This window comes from Mus musculus, chromosome 1 (genome assembly GCF_000001635.26).
Source record: "Mus musculus strain C57BL/6J chromosome 1, GRCm38.p6 C57BL/6J".
NCBI classification, from domain to species: Eukaryota; Metazoa; Chordata; class Mammalia; order Rodentia; family Muridae; genus Mus; species Mus musculus.
In genome coordinates, this window is record NC_000067.6 from 86,955,554 (window position 1) to 86,974,603 (window position 19,050).

Sequence of the window (19,050 nt, forward strand, 5' to 3'; positions counted from 1 at the left end):
GCCTTTGTAGCTTTAGTGAATTTGGAGAGGACACAAATCCTGTTTATTGTAGCAGATACTATTGTTTCTGTGCAGAGTGTCCTGTGCCACCAAGGCCCTTTGCAGTAATGGTGCAGGCACACTCAAGTGACCCAGGTCTGGAAGGGCCTATTTTTGCCCTAACTAAGTCAAGACTGCCAATGCCTCCATTTCTCCCATCCCTGCCTGGGCAGTCCTCGATGCTGGCCAAGCCTCTGGTAGTTAAGACAAGCTCTCTGCTTCCAGCTAAGGCTGACTGTCAGCTAGAGATTTAGAAAGGAACTGCTGGGGTTTCCAGGACTTATTCTTCTAATTAAAGAGAACTGGAGTTAATGGTTTAGTGGTTGTTCCATAATCAGGCCCTGCTACAAGTGGTTAAGGAGCTTGGCAGTGAGAACCAAAAGAGCCTTCAGGGACAGGGGTGTGGCTGTGAACAAGGCTAGGAAAAGGACTTCTGCATCCAAAGCTAAGAATGTGGCTTCCCTTGAGTCATGGATGATAGGGAGGTTTTTGAGTTGTGGCCCATTGAGACAGAAAATTAGGCTGTTTCATCTTGTCCTGGAAGTGACTGTGGATGGGGGTGGTGGATGTGGGGGAGTGGAGGGGGGATAAAAGGAACAAAAGCTTGGGAGTCAAGCTGCCTTGAAATTGGGGTTTATCACATCCTGGCTGGGCCATGTTGGACCGGTGATTAGCAGCCTTCCCTACCCTCAGGTGATTTATCCTTGCAATCTGTTGGGTGTGGTTATTCTTAATGTTAGATTGTACTCAGACACCCTGGCACAGACATATATTTTAAAAGTGGTCATTCCTTCTCTTCTGATTAGCATTTGAAGGGAGATGAATCTCATGCCTGATTAGCAGTTCTATGAACATCATCACCAATATTATGTTCATGTAGTTGTCATAGATTATGAAATACTTGACTATTTTTACATCAGTGAGACTTCATCTCACTCCCATAGGCTTTTGTCCACTAGCCTCAGTGTATCTACTAATTTCATTAGGCCCAGTTCTCCTTAAAAGCTGAATTTCCATGTGTGGATGTCTAATGGTGGCATCAACCAGAGGCTTTATTCTCTTTATCATGGGTTTATTCAAGAAAGCCCTTCACTGAGGCTAGAGAGATGGCTCACCAATTAAAAGGACATGTGTTCTTTCAGGACTCACTCAGGAGGTGCACAACTGCTTTATCTCTGGCGCTAGAGCATCTCCTGGCCTTCATAAGCTCTCCACTCATGTACACAAACGCTCACATTCACTCTGCCAAAAAAAGATAAGTAAATAAAAATGACATCTTTTAAAAATGAAAAAAAAAGCCCTTTCTCATAAGTAGAATCCTTGAGAACAGAGCAAGTGACCACCAGGAGGATGCCACACCCATGAGGATAGGACAAGGACCCTGTTGAGAAGTGGTTGCCCTAGCTGCACAACTGGATTTGAAAAGGTGGTTTCTAAGCCCTGGCTCGAATCTATTAGTATTTTACACAAGTGAAGAGATTCTGGTATTCTCTTTGACTCTTTCAAAGGAATGTTTATATCCCTAAGAGCTTTGCAGCCTTGGTAAAAGTGTGGGACAGGCATGAATGGCCTTGGGAAAAATCTCACTGCTCCTCAAAACTCATGGGAGTCCCCTTTGCCCCACTAGATAGAAAACTATTTTTTTTTATTGTAAGGAGTAGTTTTATATTCTTTTAGTAGACATTAAAGGGAGCATTTAAAACCATAGCACTAGTCCTCAGTGTCCTGAAAGCCAACGCTAGCGTGCTGGGCTCTGAGGGCCATTGTTTTCCTTCATAGAGTAAAGCTTCAGTGCCACTGTCTTAAGAGCTCTGCAAGTTCACATTATGAAAATATATGTAATAAAATATTTATTTAGGGTTTTCATAAAAAGTGTCCAAAGTAGAGAGTAAGAGAGTATCTTGTGCTGGGTTGAGAGGCTCTGCAGGGAATTCAGAATGAAATTCAAGTCCCTCAAATATATTTTGGTTGGCCTCCACTATGTTTTATCTCCTGTAATGAACTCTTTGTCAGTTTGTCAATTTTCACGGAGTTCACAAAGTTCATGTATAGTAACACAGAGCCAGGTTTAAAATTATGGTTTATATCATGATGTAATAGTCATCTCTCTTTTCCTTCAGTCAATATTTACCTGTGAGGCCCATATATTATATCCTGATTTCAAAAGAAGACCCTTTATTTTACCTTCTTTAAGTGTTGGTTTTAAATACTTAAAATATCAGAATTTAGAAGCTGAGCTGTCTGAGACTTCTGCCTGTGATCGCTTAAAGTGCCTAGAGTGTCAGGCATCCTGGGTGGGTTCCTTGCACCTTGACCCAGCAACATAGCTACATGCCTGTCAGAGTGAGGCTGCTCAACTTAGAGCCAGGCTGCTCTATCCCAGCTCCCCAGACAGCTTTCTCCTATGAAAGATAAACCCATTGTACCACCCCATAGCAGCCATCAGCCAGCTGCCTTAGACTTGACTTCTCCTTTGTAAACGCTATAAGGCTGTACAGAAAAACCCAAGGAGCACTCATGGGAGGATTTCTGTGTGTCAGAACAAGTGAAGAGTAAATTCTATCCCTTTTTAAAAATTGCTTCTTTTTGCACCCATTTTTTTAAAGCAAAGGTAAGAATTAGCCCTAGTGATCGAGGAATAGGAAAGAAGTAAAAGCTACAAATGTTCCACGTCAACTATCTGGTGGGCCAGGGACATGGTGGCAAAGGCTCCTGCCCCCAGGTCTGTGATCTGAGTTCCACCTTCAGGGTTCACATGGTGAAAAGAAAAAAAAATGCTTTCTTCAAGTTTTCTTCTAACATTCATATGTACACCATGACATGCTCACCCCCTCCACACACATACCCATGCATACACGTACATACGCATGCATATAAATAAGAATGTAATTTTTAAAAGAAAAATTAAAAATGTCTGATGTTTTAGGACTGGTCACACAGGTCACCAAAGGAGCAAATGGGGGTATGCTAATAAGCTCCTTGATATCAGATGTGACTCTCATGAGTCAGAACCGAAAGAGGATTCATTAGCTCAGAAACGTCCAAGTAGACAAATAGACTAGGTTCAACCTCAGCTGGATCCTGGAGTTCAAATGAGGTCACCTTGGATTTTCCCCTATTTCTTAGACTTGTTATTTTTCTATGTTGGTTTGAGTATGCACATGAAGGTAGTTCCTGGCAACGGTAGTGTTATACTGTTCTTCATTTCTGAGTTCACAGGAGAGACCCTCTAGGATGAAGTCCATGTTGTCCCCTAAAAACAGGCTCTGAAAAAAAAAATCTATTTATGTCATATGCCCATGCCAAGAATAGTCACTGCCAACAGGAATGGGGTGTAAGGAATTGTGTCAGGTGCATGCTCAGTTTAAGTACCTTAAACCCTGTGCTTGTATCTCCAATGTATCTTTATTTCTCTATGTTAAATGCCTATTTTATGAGCATGTTCTTTTTAGATACTGTCCATTTTGAGTATTTCCATAATCACATACATAAGAATATCTATGTATGTATTATACATATATATATCAACATGTATGTATATGGCATACCATATTTAAAGTTGATTAACAGGACATTCAAGGGTAAATCTTAAGTTTATAAACTACTTATCCTATGGCCTTAATGGACAGTCCCACTAGCCTGGCCACTACTTCTTTGGTGGCCCTTAGAAGGATTGGACTGTTGGAAGAAAAGAAGGAAGGAAGGAAGGAAGGAAGGAAGGAAGGAAGGAAGGAAGGAAGGAAGGAAGGAAGGAAGGGAGGGGAAGGGAGGGGAGGAAAGGGAAAGGGGAGAGAAGGCAAGGCAAGGCAAGGCAGGAGAGAGGAACAAGCAGACTATTAATTCTACACTAGGCCTGTCTTTTGCAAATGTGGTGATGGATTTACCCAAAGATGAGAAGCCTTTAGAAATGGGAGATACTTGTGAAAACGGTACTCTCATTATTCACAATGGAATCCTTGCCGTCTGTTTGGTGTGGATGAGGAAAGAGAACAGCATGCATCACAGCAGCTAGAAGTAGCTGGAAAGATTAGAATAGTGACCCACGCTTCAGGGATGAGCCTGTAGGTATGATACACACCCTAGGAAAGGATGCCCAGGGAATTCTGCTGACCTTCCAACGAAGCTGATACCCCTTCTCATCTGCTTACAGGCACCTTCGAAGTGGGCGTCCACATCGCCGATGTGAGTTACTTTGTTCCTGAGGGATCCTCTTTGGATAAAGTAGCTGCTGAGAGAGCCACAAGTGTCTACTTGGTCCAGAAGGTACAAATCAGCTTTGAGTTTCTAGACTTTACTAACCACTTAGTGTTCTTTGTTTTTAATTTGTAAAGAACATGCCTTTTCTGAATGTTTTCTCAGATCTAGTAGTGTCTAAATTATGAACTTGATCCTGGGAATATGCTTGCCTTTTGCTACTGCACAATTTCTTGAAAGAAGCCAAGGCTTTAATCCCAAGCTTCATCTTCAGAGTATCCTTGTGATATTAGTAGCTGCAACAGTGGTCAGCTTCAGAATGAAATGAGGGGAAATGCTTACTTTCAAACTATTGCTCCAAAGAAGGACCTGTGAGACACCCCACACCAACTGCTGGGTTCTATACAGTTTGGTTGGGACCCAGCACATCCAATCTCTTGTGTTATCTACGACCACTCTCACATTATAGTAACAGAGTGGAATGACAATTTACTATCTACAAGAGCCTTTGAGAAATGGTTTCAGCCCTTGTTCTAAACGTGGGCACCAATCCTGACCTACACTTTACAGGTAGCACACAGAGTCCCCATGATAGCTTTTGCTGTTAGATTTCCCTCACCTCAGCTATGAAAGGAAGAAATTCTAACCCCTCTGGGGAAGAAGACTCAGAAAGTAAACTATCTGCCATGTGAACATAAGGACCTGAATTCAGATCCTCAGCACCCACATGAAGCTGGCATGATGACATGTGTCTGCGATACTGGCATGAGTGAGAGTGGAGGGGGCCAGACCCCAGGACTCACTGAGCAGCAAGTCTAGCCAAGCAGTGAGTGTGGGCTTTGGTGAAAGCCTGTCTCAAAAAGTAAAACAGAGCATGATAGAGGAAGATTCTGCCTTTGATCTTTACACACACGTGTACACACACATACACACATACACACACACACACACACACACACACACACACACACACACACACACACACACACACACTCAGAGGCAGGTGGAGAAGGAGATATATCTATTCCATCCTATGTAACTGGTACATCCCTACAAGTAACTATGAGAACCCATCCCTTTAATGTGTGTTTACCAAGCACCAAGTGTCTACTAGGCCTTGCAGTAGGCCTGAAGATAAATAAAAATACACATGTGACTTATCTCTATCCTCCATGGTGGTTCATGAGTTCTTCCAGCCTTTTTGTTCTCTGACAATCTGCTCACCTGCTCATTTTGGCTCATCATTTTTTGGGCTGTCTTGACATTCATTTCCTCTTTGCTCCCATGAACTGAATGGCTTGAACCTTCCCTCCCAAATGCCATGTTCTACAACATGACTTTTGGTATTTAATCATGACTATACCAAAGTAAAATGTCTGCCCCCACTCCTGACAACCCAACCCAAAGCATTCTTGAAGCTGGATACTGCTTGCTTGGCCCAGCAATCAGGGACCAGAGACTAGCCAGGTGACACACCTACTCCATTCTTAGAATTTCCAAATGTCATCACTCAGGGAAGGGGTACAGCTTCCTAGTCTCACCACTACAAGCTGCCTGTGTGCCCACACGGTTGGCAAAAGGAACACAAGGCCATGCACTCAGCCTCACAAGCAGTGTGCTCTCATGGTCTGCCTGCTGCCTCTCCAGCTCTCTGTTTATTCTAGGTAGAATGGTTACTAGAGTGTCCAGCTGAAGTTCTGAGGTCTCTGCCTGCATAGGGAACCTTGTGGAGGATTAAAAAGGGGTCCACTAGGATCTAGGTTTTCACATACCTTTGGTCCTGAACATTTTTATCCTGTTTATAAGACAACCTCTCCTTTCTCTTAAGTCTTGCTGGCTTCTCTTGCTCCCTCCATACTTTGACAAACAAGACCTTGAAAACACATGCTTTTCTGGCTGTCTTAACTCCTATTTCATGATGCTCCCAAGAAAAGTTTAGTTCTTTGGTAATTATGTTGTCTAGATGCTGTTAAGGCAGGCCATAGAGGCACAGATTGTAACAAACAAGAGAGACACTGTCTCAAGCAAGTTGGAAGGTAAGGACCAACCACCACTCATGGTTGTCCTCTGATCTCCATTACATGCACCATGGCATGTGCATGCCTGCACTCATATATACAGAAAATGTACACTCATACTATTATGAGAGTGGCCTTCATTCAACTTTGTATCTCGTTTTGGTATCTATACTAAGCATCTTGAAGAAAAAAAAACATTAAACTCCTGGGCCCCCCTTCTTAGCTTGACCCTTCTGAGAGTGCAGTTCTGACTCTTGTACAAATGACTCCACTTGACCTCAGGCTGAAGGCATCCCATGAGTACTTCCTGCCTGATGCTGATGCTGCCCAAACCTGGCTTTTCCCTGGTCCAGACTTAGAAGAAGGAAGATGAGCTTCTATCCCTTGTAGCTACAAAACCTCTAGTGTAGAAATGGGAAGTAATTGCATACACTTAAAGGCTGTCAAGTAAGTAAGTAAGTGTGAAATGTTCTTCATTTGCAAGTTTAACTCTGCCCTTTGATGAGAACTTTAGACCCCATTGGAGCCTCTTCATCTAGCGGGTGGCTTTCTCCTGTCTCACAGCTGCAGTCTCCTCTTATGACCAGGAATTCTGTATCAAAATTAGAAACCAAAAGAATGAAATTGAATTAATAACTAGTGTTTCCCTTTCTGTTCCCTTTACTTTGGTATTGTGACAATCACAGTTGGAGAATCTCTTTGGTGCTGGTGGGGTCTGGTGCTAAACTGTAAAGGTAGGGGGCTGGTGGAAGAAGGGCTTTGAACCTCCACTGCTCAGCCCTGCCTCCAGCTTGGCAGGAGCTTAAGGTGCCGGCCCACAACCTTGGACAGCAGGAGCTGTGCATTCTGATGCCTTTGAAGCACTGCTCTGACCTTTCTTCCTACTCAGCTTTGTTTCTTAAAGGGCTGTGTCCAGGAACTTTCTGCTGGTTTCACTTTACTTTGCCTATAAAGGTCTTAAAAGCGAGTGGGCTGCCTTTCCCTCTGCATATTCTCTGTTCTCTCATTTGGCCAAATCATTTTTTCCCAACTCTATCACTCCAGGGAATGGGGGTGGGAGCTCCAGTAGATTTCCCATCTATAGATGTAGAGTCCAAAGAGTTTTAAGATGTTCCTTCCTGACCCCAGCAGGTTATCAGTGGTGCTGTTTGGTTAATGTCAAACTGGGAGGCAAAGGGTTGCTCAAATTCTGAATTTCCCAACTCTTTTCTTTTCACTGAGATGTCTACTTATAAGTAATGGTTAGAGTCACAATCTAAGCTTGGTTTTGGGAATGATCCCAGAGAATAGGACAATATACAGGGAACCAGACTTGGGTCCAGATCGTAGCTCACTGGCTTTAAATGAAATTCCTCTTGTTGAGATTTGACTCACTGTGTAAGGACTCAGTAACACAAGTTAACAAGGGAACATAGTCAAGAGAAAGATAAATTAAATAATGTCTGTTTAAATGTTAAAACTCACCCTTCCTTTTGACAAAAATTGTTCTGTTAGGATGGGGACAACTGTGTATCTGAACTTGAACCTATTTTCAGAGGCTGTGACATCTGCTCAGCTAATATCTTCTCTGGGAAAGAAATACAATTTATTTTTAAGTTTTAAGGTAATTAGAAAAAAATAAATAAGTGAATTAAGTTTTAAAAGTAAAAGAAAACCTAAACAGTCGAAATCTAAACCTAAGCTTTGTGTCTGCTGGCCCAGCCATGCATGTTATTTTAGGTGTGAAACAGCTCAGATGAAAGCTCGCCCATAAATCTCGAGGATATTTTATTGGTAGTGCTTTATAATAGAGATCAAAGATTGGGATTGGAAGCCTGTCTTCATGTAGAATCCAACGAGTTTTAAGATGTTCCTTCCTGACCCCAGCAGGTTGTCGGTGGTGCTGTTTGGTTAATGTCAAACTGGGTAGCAAAGGGTTGCTCAAATTCTGAATCCATGGATGTGTTGATATGAAAAAGGAGACCCTTTCAGCAGAGATGTTGGCTGGCAAAGATATTATCTATTTCCTTTAAGTTTCTTTAGTCTATGAGTGGGGAGCTAGCTGAGCATGACTTGGTGTGAAAACTTCCAAGTCCTAAGCAAAGGAGAAAACCCTGACTTGCCATGCTGCAGATCTGGGGTGCACTGAGGGGGTGAGGGGATGGTTACCTAAGGAGCCAGCCAGAGTGTGAACTCTCAGACAGTAGGAGACCCCCATTACTTGTGAGTGTCTGGCCTGATGTCACTGCTCATCCTTCCTGTTCCTCCGCACCCAGATGATTGATTCTTCCCTTCTGTGGCCCTTTCAACTGGTCACAGGGCTGTCCTGGCTCACCCACTGCTGAACTTGGCCAGCCTGCCTGCTGTGGCTTTAGCAGATGTTTCTGCTCTCTGAGGCTCATGTTAGGTTTTATAGCCTTGTTGGTACCCCCACCCAGCAGTATTGGGCAGTGGTGTACTGACCTAAATGACCAGTTCCCTCAACTCTCCCAAGCCCTGGTCCAGAATGCTTAGAAAGTCAGGGTTCTGTCATCACTCCTTGCTCTACAGCCAGCCTTTAAGCTATATCCAGACTGAACTTTGGGCTTAGGTCTGAAACATTCCCCAGTTCTCTGCCCTCACTGCTGCCAGATCTATAGTTCTTCCCCACTTAGCAGGACTGAGAGCCGCCAGTGTCAGGGATGCAAAACTGAAAGGGATACTGGTCCTGGTCCTGATCAGAAAAGGTTGACACATTATAAGCACTTCTAGTACACTGGACTGCCTTAGTTACAGAAGTACAGAGAGGAAAGGGAGGTCATGTCTCCTTGGGTTGGAAGGACTGGGGGACAGCTTCTGCAAGAGTCAAGAAGATGTCACAAAGGCCAGCTTTGAAATGTCTCACATTTTAGGAGAATGTCTGGATAGAAAGAAATAGTTTGGGGACCTTCCATACAGAGGTTTAAAAAAAAAAGTATGCTCAGAGGCTGGAGGGATGACTTGGCAGTTAAGAGTCTTTACTACTTCTGGAAGAAACCCAAATTTGGTTCCCAACACCCACCTGGCATCTCACAACCACTAGTTATCTCCAGTTCCAAAGGATCTTACCTTTCCTGGCCTCTGGTGGTACACAGAGCTCACATAGGTGCACATGTGTATGCATGTTCACGCACACTTACACACACACACACACACACACACACACACACAAAGAGAGAGAAAATAAAGGCTTTAGAAACACTGTTTGAGGAACAGATGTAGTGTGACCTTGCTGGGGTATGAAGTTGGAAAGAGGCTTAAAGTGGCAGACTAAGCAGCATGGGCATCCTTCAAGGTAATAGGTTATGCTCAGTTTTGCAACAGTTGAGTGGCCTTCCTTCTAAGTAGAAACTCTCTTGAGTGCTCTGGATAAAGGAAAATTCAGCCAGAGTCAGGGCTAGCATATCAGTATCAGGGTCTGTTCCACATCACTGCCCCTTGAAACTTTGAGTAAATGCCCCGACATAGGCAGAGACACTTGTTCATAGACTAAAGTATTTATCAATGCTACAGAATCATGCTGGACAGTCACCTCCAATGTCAGCAATGCCTATCACAGAGCAAAAAGGAAAGAGAAGCAAGGGGTGGGGAAATGGAGAAGCTGTTTCTCCAGGTACTGCTGCTGCCTACGTTGAGATAAATACAGAGGGCAGATTCTCCCTAGTAGTTAGCTTTTAGTGCATGTGACTCTTGGCCACTGATTGTGGGGACCTAACCCTGCTCTTTCTATGTTTTGTTTTTGTTGTCATAGACTTGAGGTGTTATTGTATAGCTCAGGATCTCCCCACCTCTGTCATCATATCAAACCTATAGATCTAGTCTTTAGTGAACACTTCCTGGCCCAACCAAAAGTATCTGGGACCTATTCATCAATAGGAGACCAAAATCCAGCTCACCCAGCACATGGAATCCTGGGAAAGGGAAAGGCAATAGGACCTGATATAAATAGGATTGCAGGTTATCACCAGATACGAAAGAAGATGCACGGGAAGAGAGACAGCTCAGTCATTAGGAGCACTTGCTGCATAATCATGACCAAACCTCAACGATATCCCAGTAGCCAGATGTCCTTACAAAACACCTGTAACTCATGCTCTGGAGGATCTGATACCTTCTGGTCTCTGCTCGTGTTCAGGTACACACAGCTATAGATAACCACATACATCATGCAGGCGCACACACACACACAAACTCTAAAAGCAAAGAATATACTGAAGTCTGGAGTAAAGGAAGGTGTTATTCGCCTCAGCAACACACATATTAAAATTAGGATGCATATTAAAATTAGGATTAATACTGCCCTTGAGAAAGGCTTATATGCAAAGTTGAAGAGCGTCCATATTTTAAAAAATAAAAATTACTGAGGCAAACTTTATTTTCCTGGTTTTCCATTATTTTCATGAAATATCTAAAGCTAGGTATGAGGTTTATTAAGTTCAATTTTGTATCTTGACTCTTTGTTTGATAGTTGTTTGATTGGTTGATTTGGTTTGCTTTTATGTTGTTGCTGCTATTGTTGTTTGTTTTAGTTTTGAGACGAAATGTCATGTAGCCCAGGCCGACTTTAAACTCTTCATGTAGCCCAGGCTGACCTTAAACTCTTCATGTAGCTGAGGGTGGCCTTGAACCCTTGATCTCCTTTCCTCTATCACACAAGGATAAGATTAAAGGTGCATGCTGAACTTTGAAGACTGGAAGTCCAAATGACATAAGGCCACCTCTAGTGAGGGCCCTTTTCATCTCTTCAAGGCAGATAGTATGGCAATGACTGTATAAAAAGAAAACATCATATGGCATGTCAGACGGCTAGGATGAAAGGAGGAGCCAGTATTAGCCTCACCTGTCAAAGTTCCTACTATCTGTCAACACTGCTCTACTGAGAAACAGTCTCTGATTACACAAACCCTTGATGAGAGAACATTCAAATCATCTCTAAATTATAACAGAAGTTCTACCAACAATGATTCCATGAAGAGCTTTGCCACTGGTATAGGAAACTATAGACTATATCCAAAAAGGGAAAACCAGTGTCCACATTTGAACACTGTAAATGGAGACAAAGAAAATCACTTGATCGAGGTTTAGAATGCCAGACCTTAAGCACAGGCAGATTGGGTGTTATAGGCCAGGACTGTTGCTGTCACAAGGTAACCAATAGTTCAGGAGGTGAGAGGGGATGGGGAAGTAGAAATGGCAGTGTCTTGTTTCTTAAGTGATTTGGGGAAGTTTTGTTGCTTATTTGTTCATTTGATGGAGGATAAGGTACTGTTCTTATAGAAACATCAGTACAGGGAGGGTGGAAACACACAAAGGGAAGAAAACACCAGGCTCTCTATTCTCATGCTGTGTTTAAAGAATTCATGATGTTCAGATTCAGGTATCAGAACAGAAGAGTCTAGATTCCAAGAAGAGGCAGGGCTCAGAATGCAGAGGACAGAAACCAAGGAGAAGGAGGCAGGAAGAAGAACAGAGGACAGAAGGTAAGGGCCAACCAAGAAGGGAGTACAGGAAAGGCCAGTCTTGAGTGTTCACTGGTTCTGTATTTTAAAAACAACATGTGGTTATAGATTATATAATATATATTACTTTCCATATGGTCATATGTACACAAATGAAACGCATGGATTTCATGCCATCATGCTAACATTCTAAGAACCGGGATCCCATGGTGTTTGTGCTTTCAAGTCTTGGTTTATAGAATCTAAAATTCCTACAAGGAATTTTACAAGGAGTGTGTAACTTTGATAATTAAGAGAAAAAAATGAAAGCTGAGAAGTATAAACCATTCTGAGAAGCTTCAAGTGGAGCAACTGGAGTGTGACTGGCAGAGGAATATAGTCTGGAGTTAAGGGAAGCTCCACCTTTGCACTTGGGGAATCGAACCAGATGAGCAGGGAGATCACTAGCTAGAGCTCCAGGCTGAAGGCAGGAGACACTTGCCATGAGATAACAGGACCAGGGCATCCCTGAAAAGCTAGGGAAAATGGCTCAAGAGAGTAGTTGATGGAGAGTGCTAGAAAAGGCTTAAGTCTACCTTCTCTGTGTACAAGAGTTGAGTTTTCTGCTGAGAAAGAATGAGAAGGTAGAAGAATTGGAGGAGAGAAGTAATGCGTGTGAAGCCTGGGGGAAGATGCTATCAAGGCATGGCAGGAGCTGAGACTGTTTGTTGATGCATCCCTATATAGCCCAGCATGTTTTCCTGCCACCTTCAGTGTTTAGCCAGTAGGGTCCCAAGAACAAAGAAGGCACACTGTGAGATTGGTTACATGACTTGCAGTTAGGACAGTGGAGTTGGGCAGCTGGGGAACTGTGGTGAAAGTCCATAATAAACAGGGAGGGATACAGGCAGGGCCAAGAGAAAACTACCAAGCCCCACGGAAGCATAGGCACTGGCCCTATGCTTTCGGCAGCAGGACTTTCTCTACACAGAGATCCTTCCTGGTTATCTTGGTACTCTGCACCTCAGTCCGGCCCAGAATCTCTCCAGAGAGTGTGACGAGCCTCACACGGCCAATGTGCTGCATGGAGTCAGGCAGGGCATCTTTCTTCCTCCTCATCTGCCTGGGTAGAGTTTTGAAAAAGTGGCTTTAAAGAGAATAGCCCCACCTTGCCAGTCCTCTGCCACAGGAAAGCCTGCTGCACTCCGGGTTGAACAGGAACGCATGCACAGTGACCCCTGGAGGACCAGTGGATTTATGAGAGGCTGTGATGTGCCAAACCACAAATGTGATCGTAACCTCTTAATTTCTTCTCCTTTGAAAGGCAGAGGCCTAACCACCTATTTACAAAACTGGATGAACATGCACTGTTTCCTCTGAATTCCATCTGATTCCTTACCCAGAATCTAGTAGAAAGTGTATTAAAAGGACTGTCCCTTAAAAATTAAATGCATTTCTGCTGCCACAGCTTCTTCATGAAACTTGAGGTCTTTGGCATCTGACCAGTGGGAGGAGCAAAACAGTTTTGATAACCAGGACAGCTACAGGGTATACTAGTGGATTTTTTTTTTCCAGAGGGTTGCCAAGAAAATCTTTCCTTTCTACTGAAAGTACTAATTGCTATGGGCATTTTTTTGAGAAAGATGCTACTATAGAATATCTGTCAGCAAGGATTTCATAAACTGTTGGGATTTGGTTTTTTTATTTGTTTGTTTTTGTTTTGTTATTGCACGAATGTGTGTGACAGACAGACAGACAGACAGACAGACAGACAGGGAGAGAGAGAGAGAGAGAGAGAGAGAGAGAGAGAGAGAGAGAGAGCACATAGAAAACAGCAGGATATTTATCTTATACCAAAAGCCATCCATCTGTGCACTAATAGTGCCTGCCTGCTGTGTGGAGTAGATAGAAGGACAAAGCCAGACTGACTTGCCTTTGTTCTTGGGGGTTCCATATCCTGGGGGCACCTAACAAGGGATCAGGATACAGGGTGGTCAGGACCTTTCCAAGTGCTGTAGAAGAGCTCGGAGGGTGGAGTAAGTAGCTAATTCTTTGGGACTGTCCCACAGCCTCTGTGAAAGATCAGGGGAAGTTATAGAACAGTACATTCTCTGCCTGGGGGAGTCTGGAGAAGCATGGAAATGGCAAGGATCTGAGTGTAGAAAGATAGCCAAAGTTTGCCTGAAGCAAGGTGTCCAGAAAGGTGTTCCAGAAAATGGGAACACCATGTGCAGAAGCTGGAGCAGCGAGCAGGCAGGCAGGTGAAGGGCTCGCAGCGGGTGGGCCCATGGGCTCGAGCTGTGTGTGCCCTGCACAGGGCTGAATGCGGGCTGAGCCAAGTGGCACAGGGCTTGGACACCTTCAGCTGATTGTTAATGCGCATTTCAGAGCAATTTCGCTTTGAATAAAACCCATGTTCAGAATCGTTCTAGCATGTTGGGTTATCAAGAAGTGCTGGGCTCAGAGTCTGACTCGAGGTCGCTGTCCAAAGCCTTTCTGATTTCCACCTGCTGCTACCTCCTCTGTACTGCCCTCAGCTGCTTGATGATCTTAAGACCTGAGCTCTACCCCCCTTTTCATTCTATACATAAAATTTTAGCCCTTTCTTGTTTATGAAAATAGATCAAGATTACTATGTATAAAAAACATAAAATTATATTATGTATAACATAGTTTATAAATGCATAACTTAAGAGATGCCTTTGGGACACTGCTATTAACTGCATTTCCACCTTTATTTGGACTTCACCTGTTTTTTCCATCAGTGTTTTCTGTCTCGGGGTCCAGTCTAGGCCCAAGATACAATGACTTTCTTTTGACAAACACTAAAGCATGATGACCAAAGTCATGTTGTGACTAAAAGTCTTATAACTGAAAGTATGATACTTCCTTGAACACTGTCCAATTAAAAGCAACAACAAAAATAAATATTGAGCTCTGGACTAATTGTTGCAGCCAGTTGCCACAGAACATCTGGTGTCGTCATCTGGCAATGAAACCCAGAAAACGTGTGGGTTTTGCTCAGCCTCAATGATAGTGCACCACAGACTGGGTGACTTCACCAACAGACCTATATAGTTGTTCCCAGCTTCAGGTGCTAGCCAGTGTGATTCCTGGTGAAAACCTACCTCTCTCATATGTGGCTGTGTCCTCATATGGCCTTACCTCTGCACCTCCATGGAGAGAGGGACTGTGTGTTTTTTTGTCCTCTCATCCTTAAAATCAGTTTTGTGTAACTAGGTCCCACCCTTATGACTTCATTTAACCTTTGTAATCACTTAATAACCCTGTCTTCAAATACTGTTAAACTGGAGACTACAGCTTCAGTATATCAATGGGGAGGTACAATTCGGTTCACAGCATAGTTAAAAGGCTGAAATTATATAAAAAATTTTAACTTTGTAACTTTGTCACAAAACAGTGTATATGACACAAAAACTCTATAGTGTGTTGGTGTAGATGAAGACGCAGTTTTTTTGTTTTGTTTGTTTTGTTTGTTTTTTGGGGGGTTTTTGTTTGTTTGTTTGTTTTTTTGGTTTTTTCGAGACAGAGTTTCTCAGTATAGCCCTGGCTGTCCTAGAACTCACTCTGTAGACCAGGCTGGCCTCAAACTCAGAAATCCACCTGCCTCTGCCTCCCTAGTGCTAGGATTAAAGGCGTGCGCCACCACGCCCAGCTACAATGCTTTATAAAACAATGGACATACAAGAAAATGTAACATATTAGAACACATTTTAACTTATTACTAAAGCTAATGGGGTGCTGAGGCTACAGCTGGCCTAGCATGCACAAAGCCCTGGGTTAAACCCCCAGCGCAGCATAAACCAGGTATGGTTGTGCACACCTGTAATCCCAGCACTCAGGAGGTGGGGAATCACAAGTGCAGAGTCATCTTCAGCAAAGCCATCCTTTGAGGCAAGCCTAAGCAACACAAGACCCTGTCTCAAAGCAAACAAACAAAAACCAAAATATCAAAGTGTTTGCGTCCTTTGAGCTGACGGTATTAAAAAAAAAAAAAAAAAAGAAACAGACAAGAGAAAACACCCTATAGGTGGAACAACAATATGAACTAACCAGTACCCCCAGAGCTCGTGTCTCCAGCTGCATATGTAGCAGAAGATGGCCTAGTTGGCCATCATTGGGAAGAGAGGCCCCTTGGTCTTGCAAACTTTATATGCCCCAGTACAGGGGAACACCAGGGCCAAGAAGGGGGAGTGGGTAGGCAGGGGAGCAGGGTGAGGGGAGGGTATAGGGGACTTTCTGGATAGCATTAGAAATGTAAATGAAGAAAATACCTAATAAAAAATTGAAAAAAGAAAAGAAGAAAAAGAGAAAACTTCAATAACACTTTCATATAGAAGCTGTTACCAAAGTTTTCAAGTAATCACTGGGTGTAAAACTTCTAGAATACTGCCAAACACCTATTAATTTCTGTTACCAATACCAGCCATGCATCTTCAATTTCTTCTTCTACATCAAGCACATGCTTTCTATGGAAACAGCACATTACAGAAACTTCACAAAGTGAGAGAAACCATGGGGATTGGTTTTGATTTTACTAATAAAGAAATTTACTAAATTTACATAAATTCAGTGTAACAGCCCTCCCTTCCCAGTAAATTGAACCCAGTACAGGGTTCAACAGTATATGTCAAGTTAGGCCACAGTAAGTATAGGAAAGAAATGGTTTATAATGCTATTTCAATTTGGGAAAGAGTGTAGGTGGTAATATTATAATCAAGAAAAATATGGGAGAAGGAATAGATTTGAAGGCAGGAGGGAGAGAAGGCAAAGTATCTTGGTGGGGAAAACAAGGAGAGATACTAATTTTTTTCTGGTATTATAAATAATATTCAGTGACAGCTATTTCTTATAATTTGAAGTATCTTAAATACAAACTATTTTGTTTTTAAAAACAGGTTGTATAATTATATTTTTTATTGTTTATTTGATTGTTTGTATAACCTTAGCTGACCTGGAACTCTCTATGTAGACCAGGCTGGCCTCAAACCCACAGAGATCTATCTGTCTGCTTCTACTTCTGCCTTCTGAGTGCTAGTATTAGTGTGTGCCACCATAACCAGCAAGATCAGTTTATTATTATGAGATTAAAATGATAAGTGAGATAAATAATTCAGGCTTTAAAAGCTTCAAAAATGGGGCTGGCAAAATGGCTCTGTGGCTAATGTGCTTGCTGTCAAGCCTGGTGGTCTGGGTTCAACCTCTAGTACCTACATAGTAGAGAAAACTAATTCCCCTACACTTCCCTGACCCCACATGTGTGCCATGCTGCACACACACACAAATAAATAGTGCATTTTTTGAAAATCCTGAAAAATGGGTGATTGGTTGGCCAATATTCATCTATAAATCTGAATTTATGAACTTCAATTGTAATAGTTATATTGTATTTTTCTGTTTATACTCCAACATAATTTTGTAATTTATTGTATATTCAATTACTAAATTAAAAACTGGTTATTTTGCCCTGATAAGATTTTATATTTAGACATTGAGTTCTTAAGAATATTATTCAATCAGAACAGTTATATCACCAAACCTCCCCCATATTCTTTAAATATTTATTTTTATCTTATATATACACTTTGTGTATGTCTGGTACCCATAGGGACCAGAAGAGGGCATCAGATCCCCTCGAATTGGGGTGAGCCACTATGTAGGTGCTAGGAATCAGACCTCTGCAAGAATAGTAAGTTCTCATAGCTGCTGAGCCATATCTCCAGCTCCCTCCTCCTGTAGGCTCCAAATCTTCTCCAAATCACTCATAATTATTAATGTAGTATTGTATTTTATTACTTAGGGAATAATGACAAGAAAAAAAGTATATATATGCATTCCCTGCAGATAAAAATTTTTTAAATGAAGAAATTTTTTCTTGCCTTGGCAGAACCTAGGGATGCAGAAGTTGGACTGTAACTACAAACAGTGACAGTGTTTCTGTCCGATATCTTCCCTTTCTACTTCCCAGGCAGAGCTGAGACAGTGTACACTTTCTGCAGAGGCCACTAGGAGTGAGCCTGCTTCATATTCAGCTCCCTCTGGAAGCTCACCAGAACTGGCATCTGGGCTATGCCTGAGTGCCTGAGGCAGGCTTCTGCGGGCTAGACAAGGATGCTCAGGAACTCTCCTCTGTTCACAGGTGGTCCCCATGCTTCCCAGGCTTCTGTGTGAGGAACTCTGCAGCCTCAACCCCATGACTGACAAGCTGACCTTCTCTGTGATCTGGAAGCTGACCCCTGAAGGCAAGGTAGTGATGAACTCTATTTTATCATTCATTCTCCACATACATTGTCTCATCCTATCTCTTGTGGTAAGCACCGTGTCCTGCACTAGACCACAGTTCCACAGTGGATGGATGCAGAGGTCTGGAGTGGCTGCTGTAGGGAAGAAGTCTAAGGACCCTAGCTAGCCTCAGAAGAGCCAGTCCTACCTAGGAGGCAAGGCTGACCCTACTCAGTGCCAGTATTTACCAGCTAGCAAGGAGCACTAATTGTGAGATGGGAGCTATGGGTGGATGATGGCTTCAGTGACGGTGCATATACATCTGGAAGGCAGCTAGAAGGCCAGGTTGTAAACGAATAGTGGGAGTTGGTGTTCCTCTGACATGTCCTGAAGAAGACAGCCATGAGAGCTTCAGTTTCCTGGGAGATGGCTGGGATTATGAAGATTAGCAAAGATGAGTAGAGTAACACTTGAATCAGAGCATGAGCTAAGGCAAACAGAGACTAGAGGGTGTCCACAAGTACTCCCTCTACACGGGAGCAAAGACAAGGAGCAAAGGTGACACTTGGGAGAACCAGCTCCCCCTCCAAAGTGAGCAACCACAAATGACAGAGTCATCCTGGAGGGCCCAGGGCTTAGTCAGGCAGGCTTCTGAAAAGCTGGTTGCAAATATTGTAAAGGAATATGAGAAATATATATGCTATAATAATAGATGGGAGCCAAAAAAGATTTATCTATAAAGAGGTTCCAAATAAAGATGGAAGGTTAAATAACCACATTGATTTTTATCCCATCCCAAAAGTTCACTAAACAACAGTAAAGAGATTAAAAAAAAGAAAAAGAAAAAGAAAAAGAAAAAGAAAAAGAAAAAGAAAAAAAGAAAGGCATAATCCCATAGTGACACAGCACGTGGGCAAGGGGGCAACAGCAACACAGCTGGAGCCAGGAGGGCGAGCATGGGGAGTGGCAACTGACTGAGCAGACCTGGCAAGCCTGAGCCTGAGCCAGGCCTGGAGGGAGCCAGGGGATAAACATTGAGACATTGACAGCACCAGGTAATCAACTGGAAGGGGATGGCTGAGAGGCTGACAACAGCTTTGGTGGAAAGTTCATTGAAGAGA

At 42.9% G+C, this 19,050-nt stretch overlaps 1 protein-coding gene across 10 annotated transcripts in view; it reads left to right on the forward strand.

The window, feature by feature from the left end:
- Dis3l2 (DIS3 like 3'-5' exoribonuclease 2) overlaps positions 1–19,050 on the forward strand; it is a 348,174-nt gene that overhangs the window by 253,630 nt on the left and 75,494 nt on the right. For 8 of the 10 annotated variants that reach the window (XM_006529300.4, XM_017319469.2, XM_030252483.1 and 5 more), the window contains 2 exons: positions 4,190–4,302; positions 17,847–17,954. In XM_006529300.4, the coding sequence (XP_006529363.1) occupies positions 4,190–4,302; positions 17,847–17,954 (221 nt within the window). The remainder of the gene's footprint in view (positions 1–4,189; positions 4,303–17,846; positions 17,955–19,050) is intronic. The other 2 variants (XM_030252497.1, XM_006529298.3) reach the window with 1 other exon arrangement.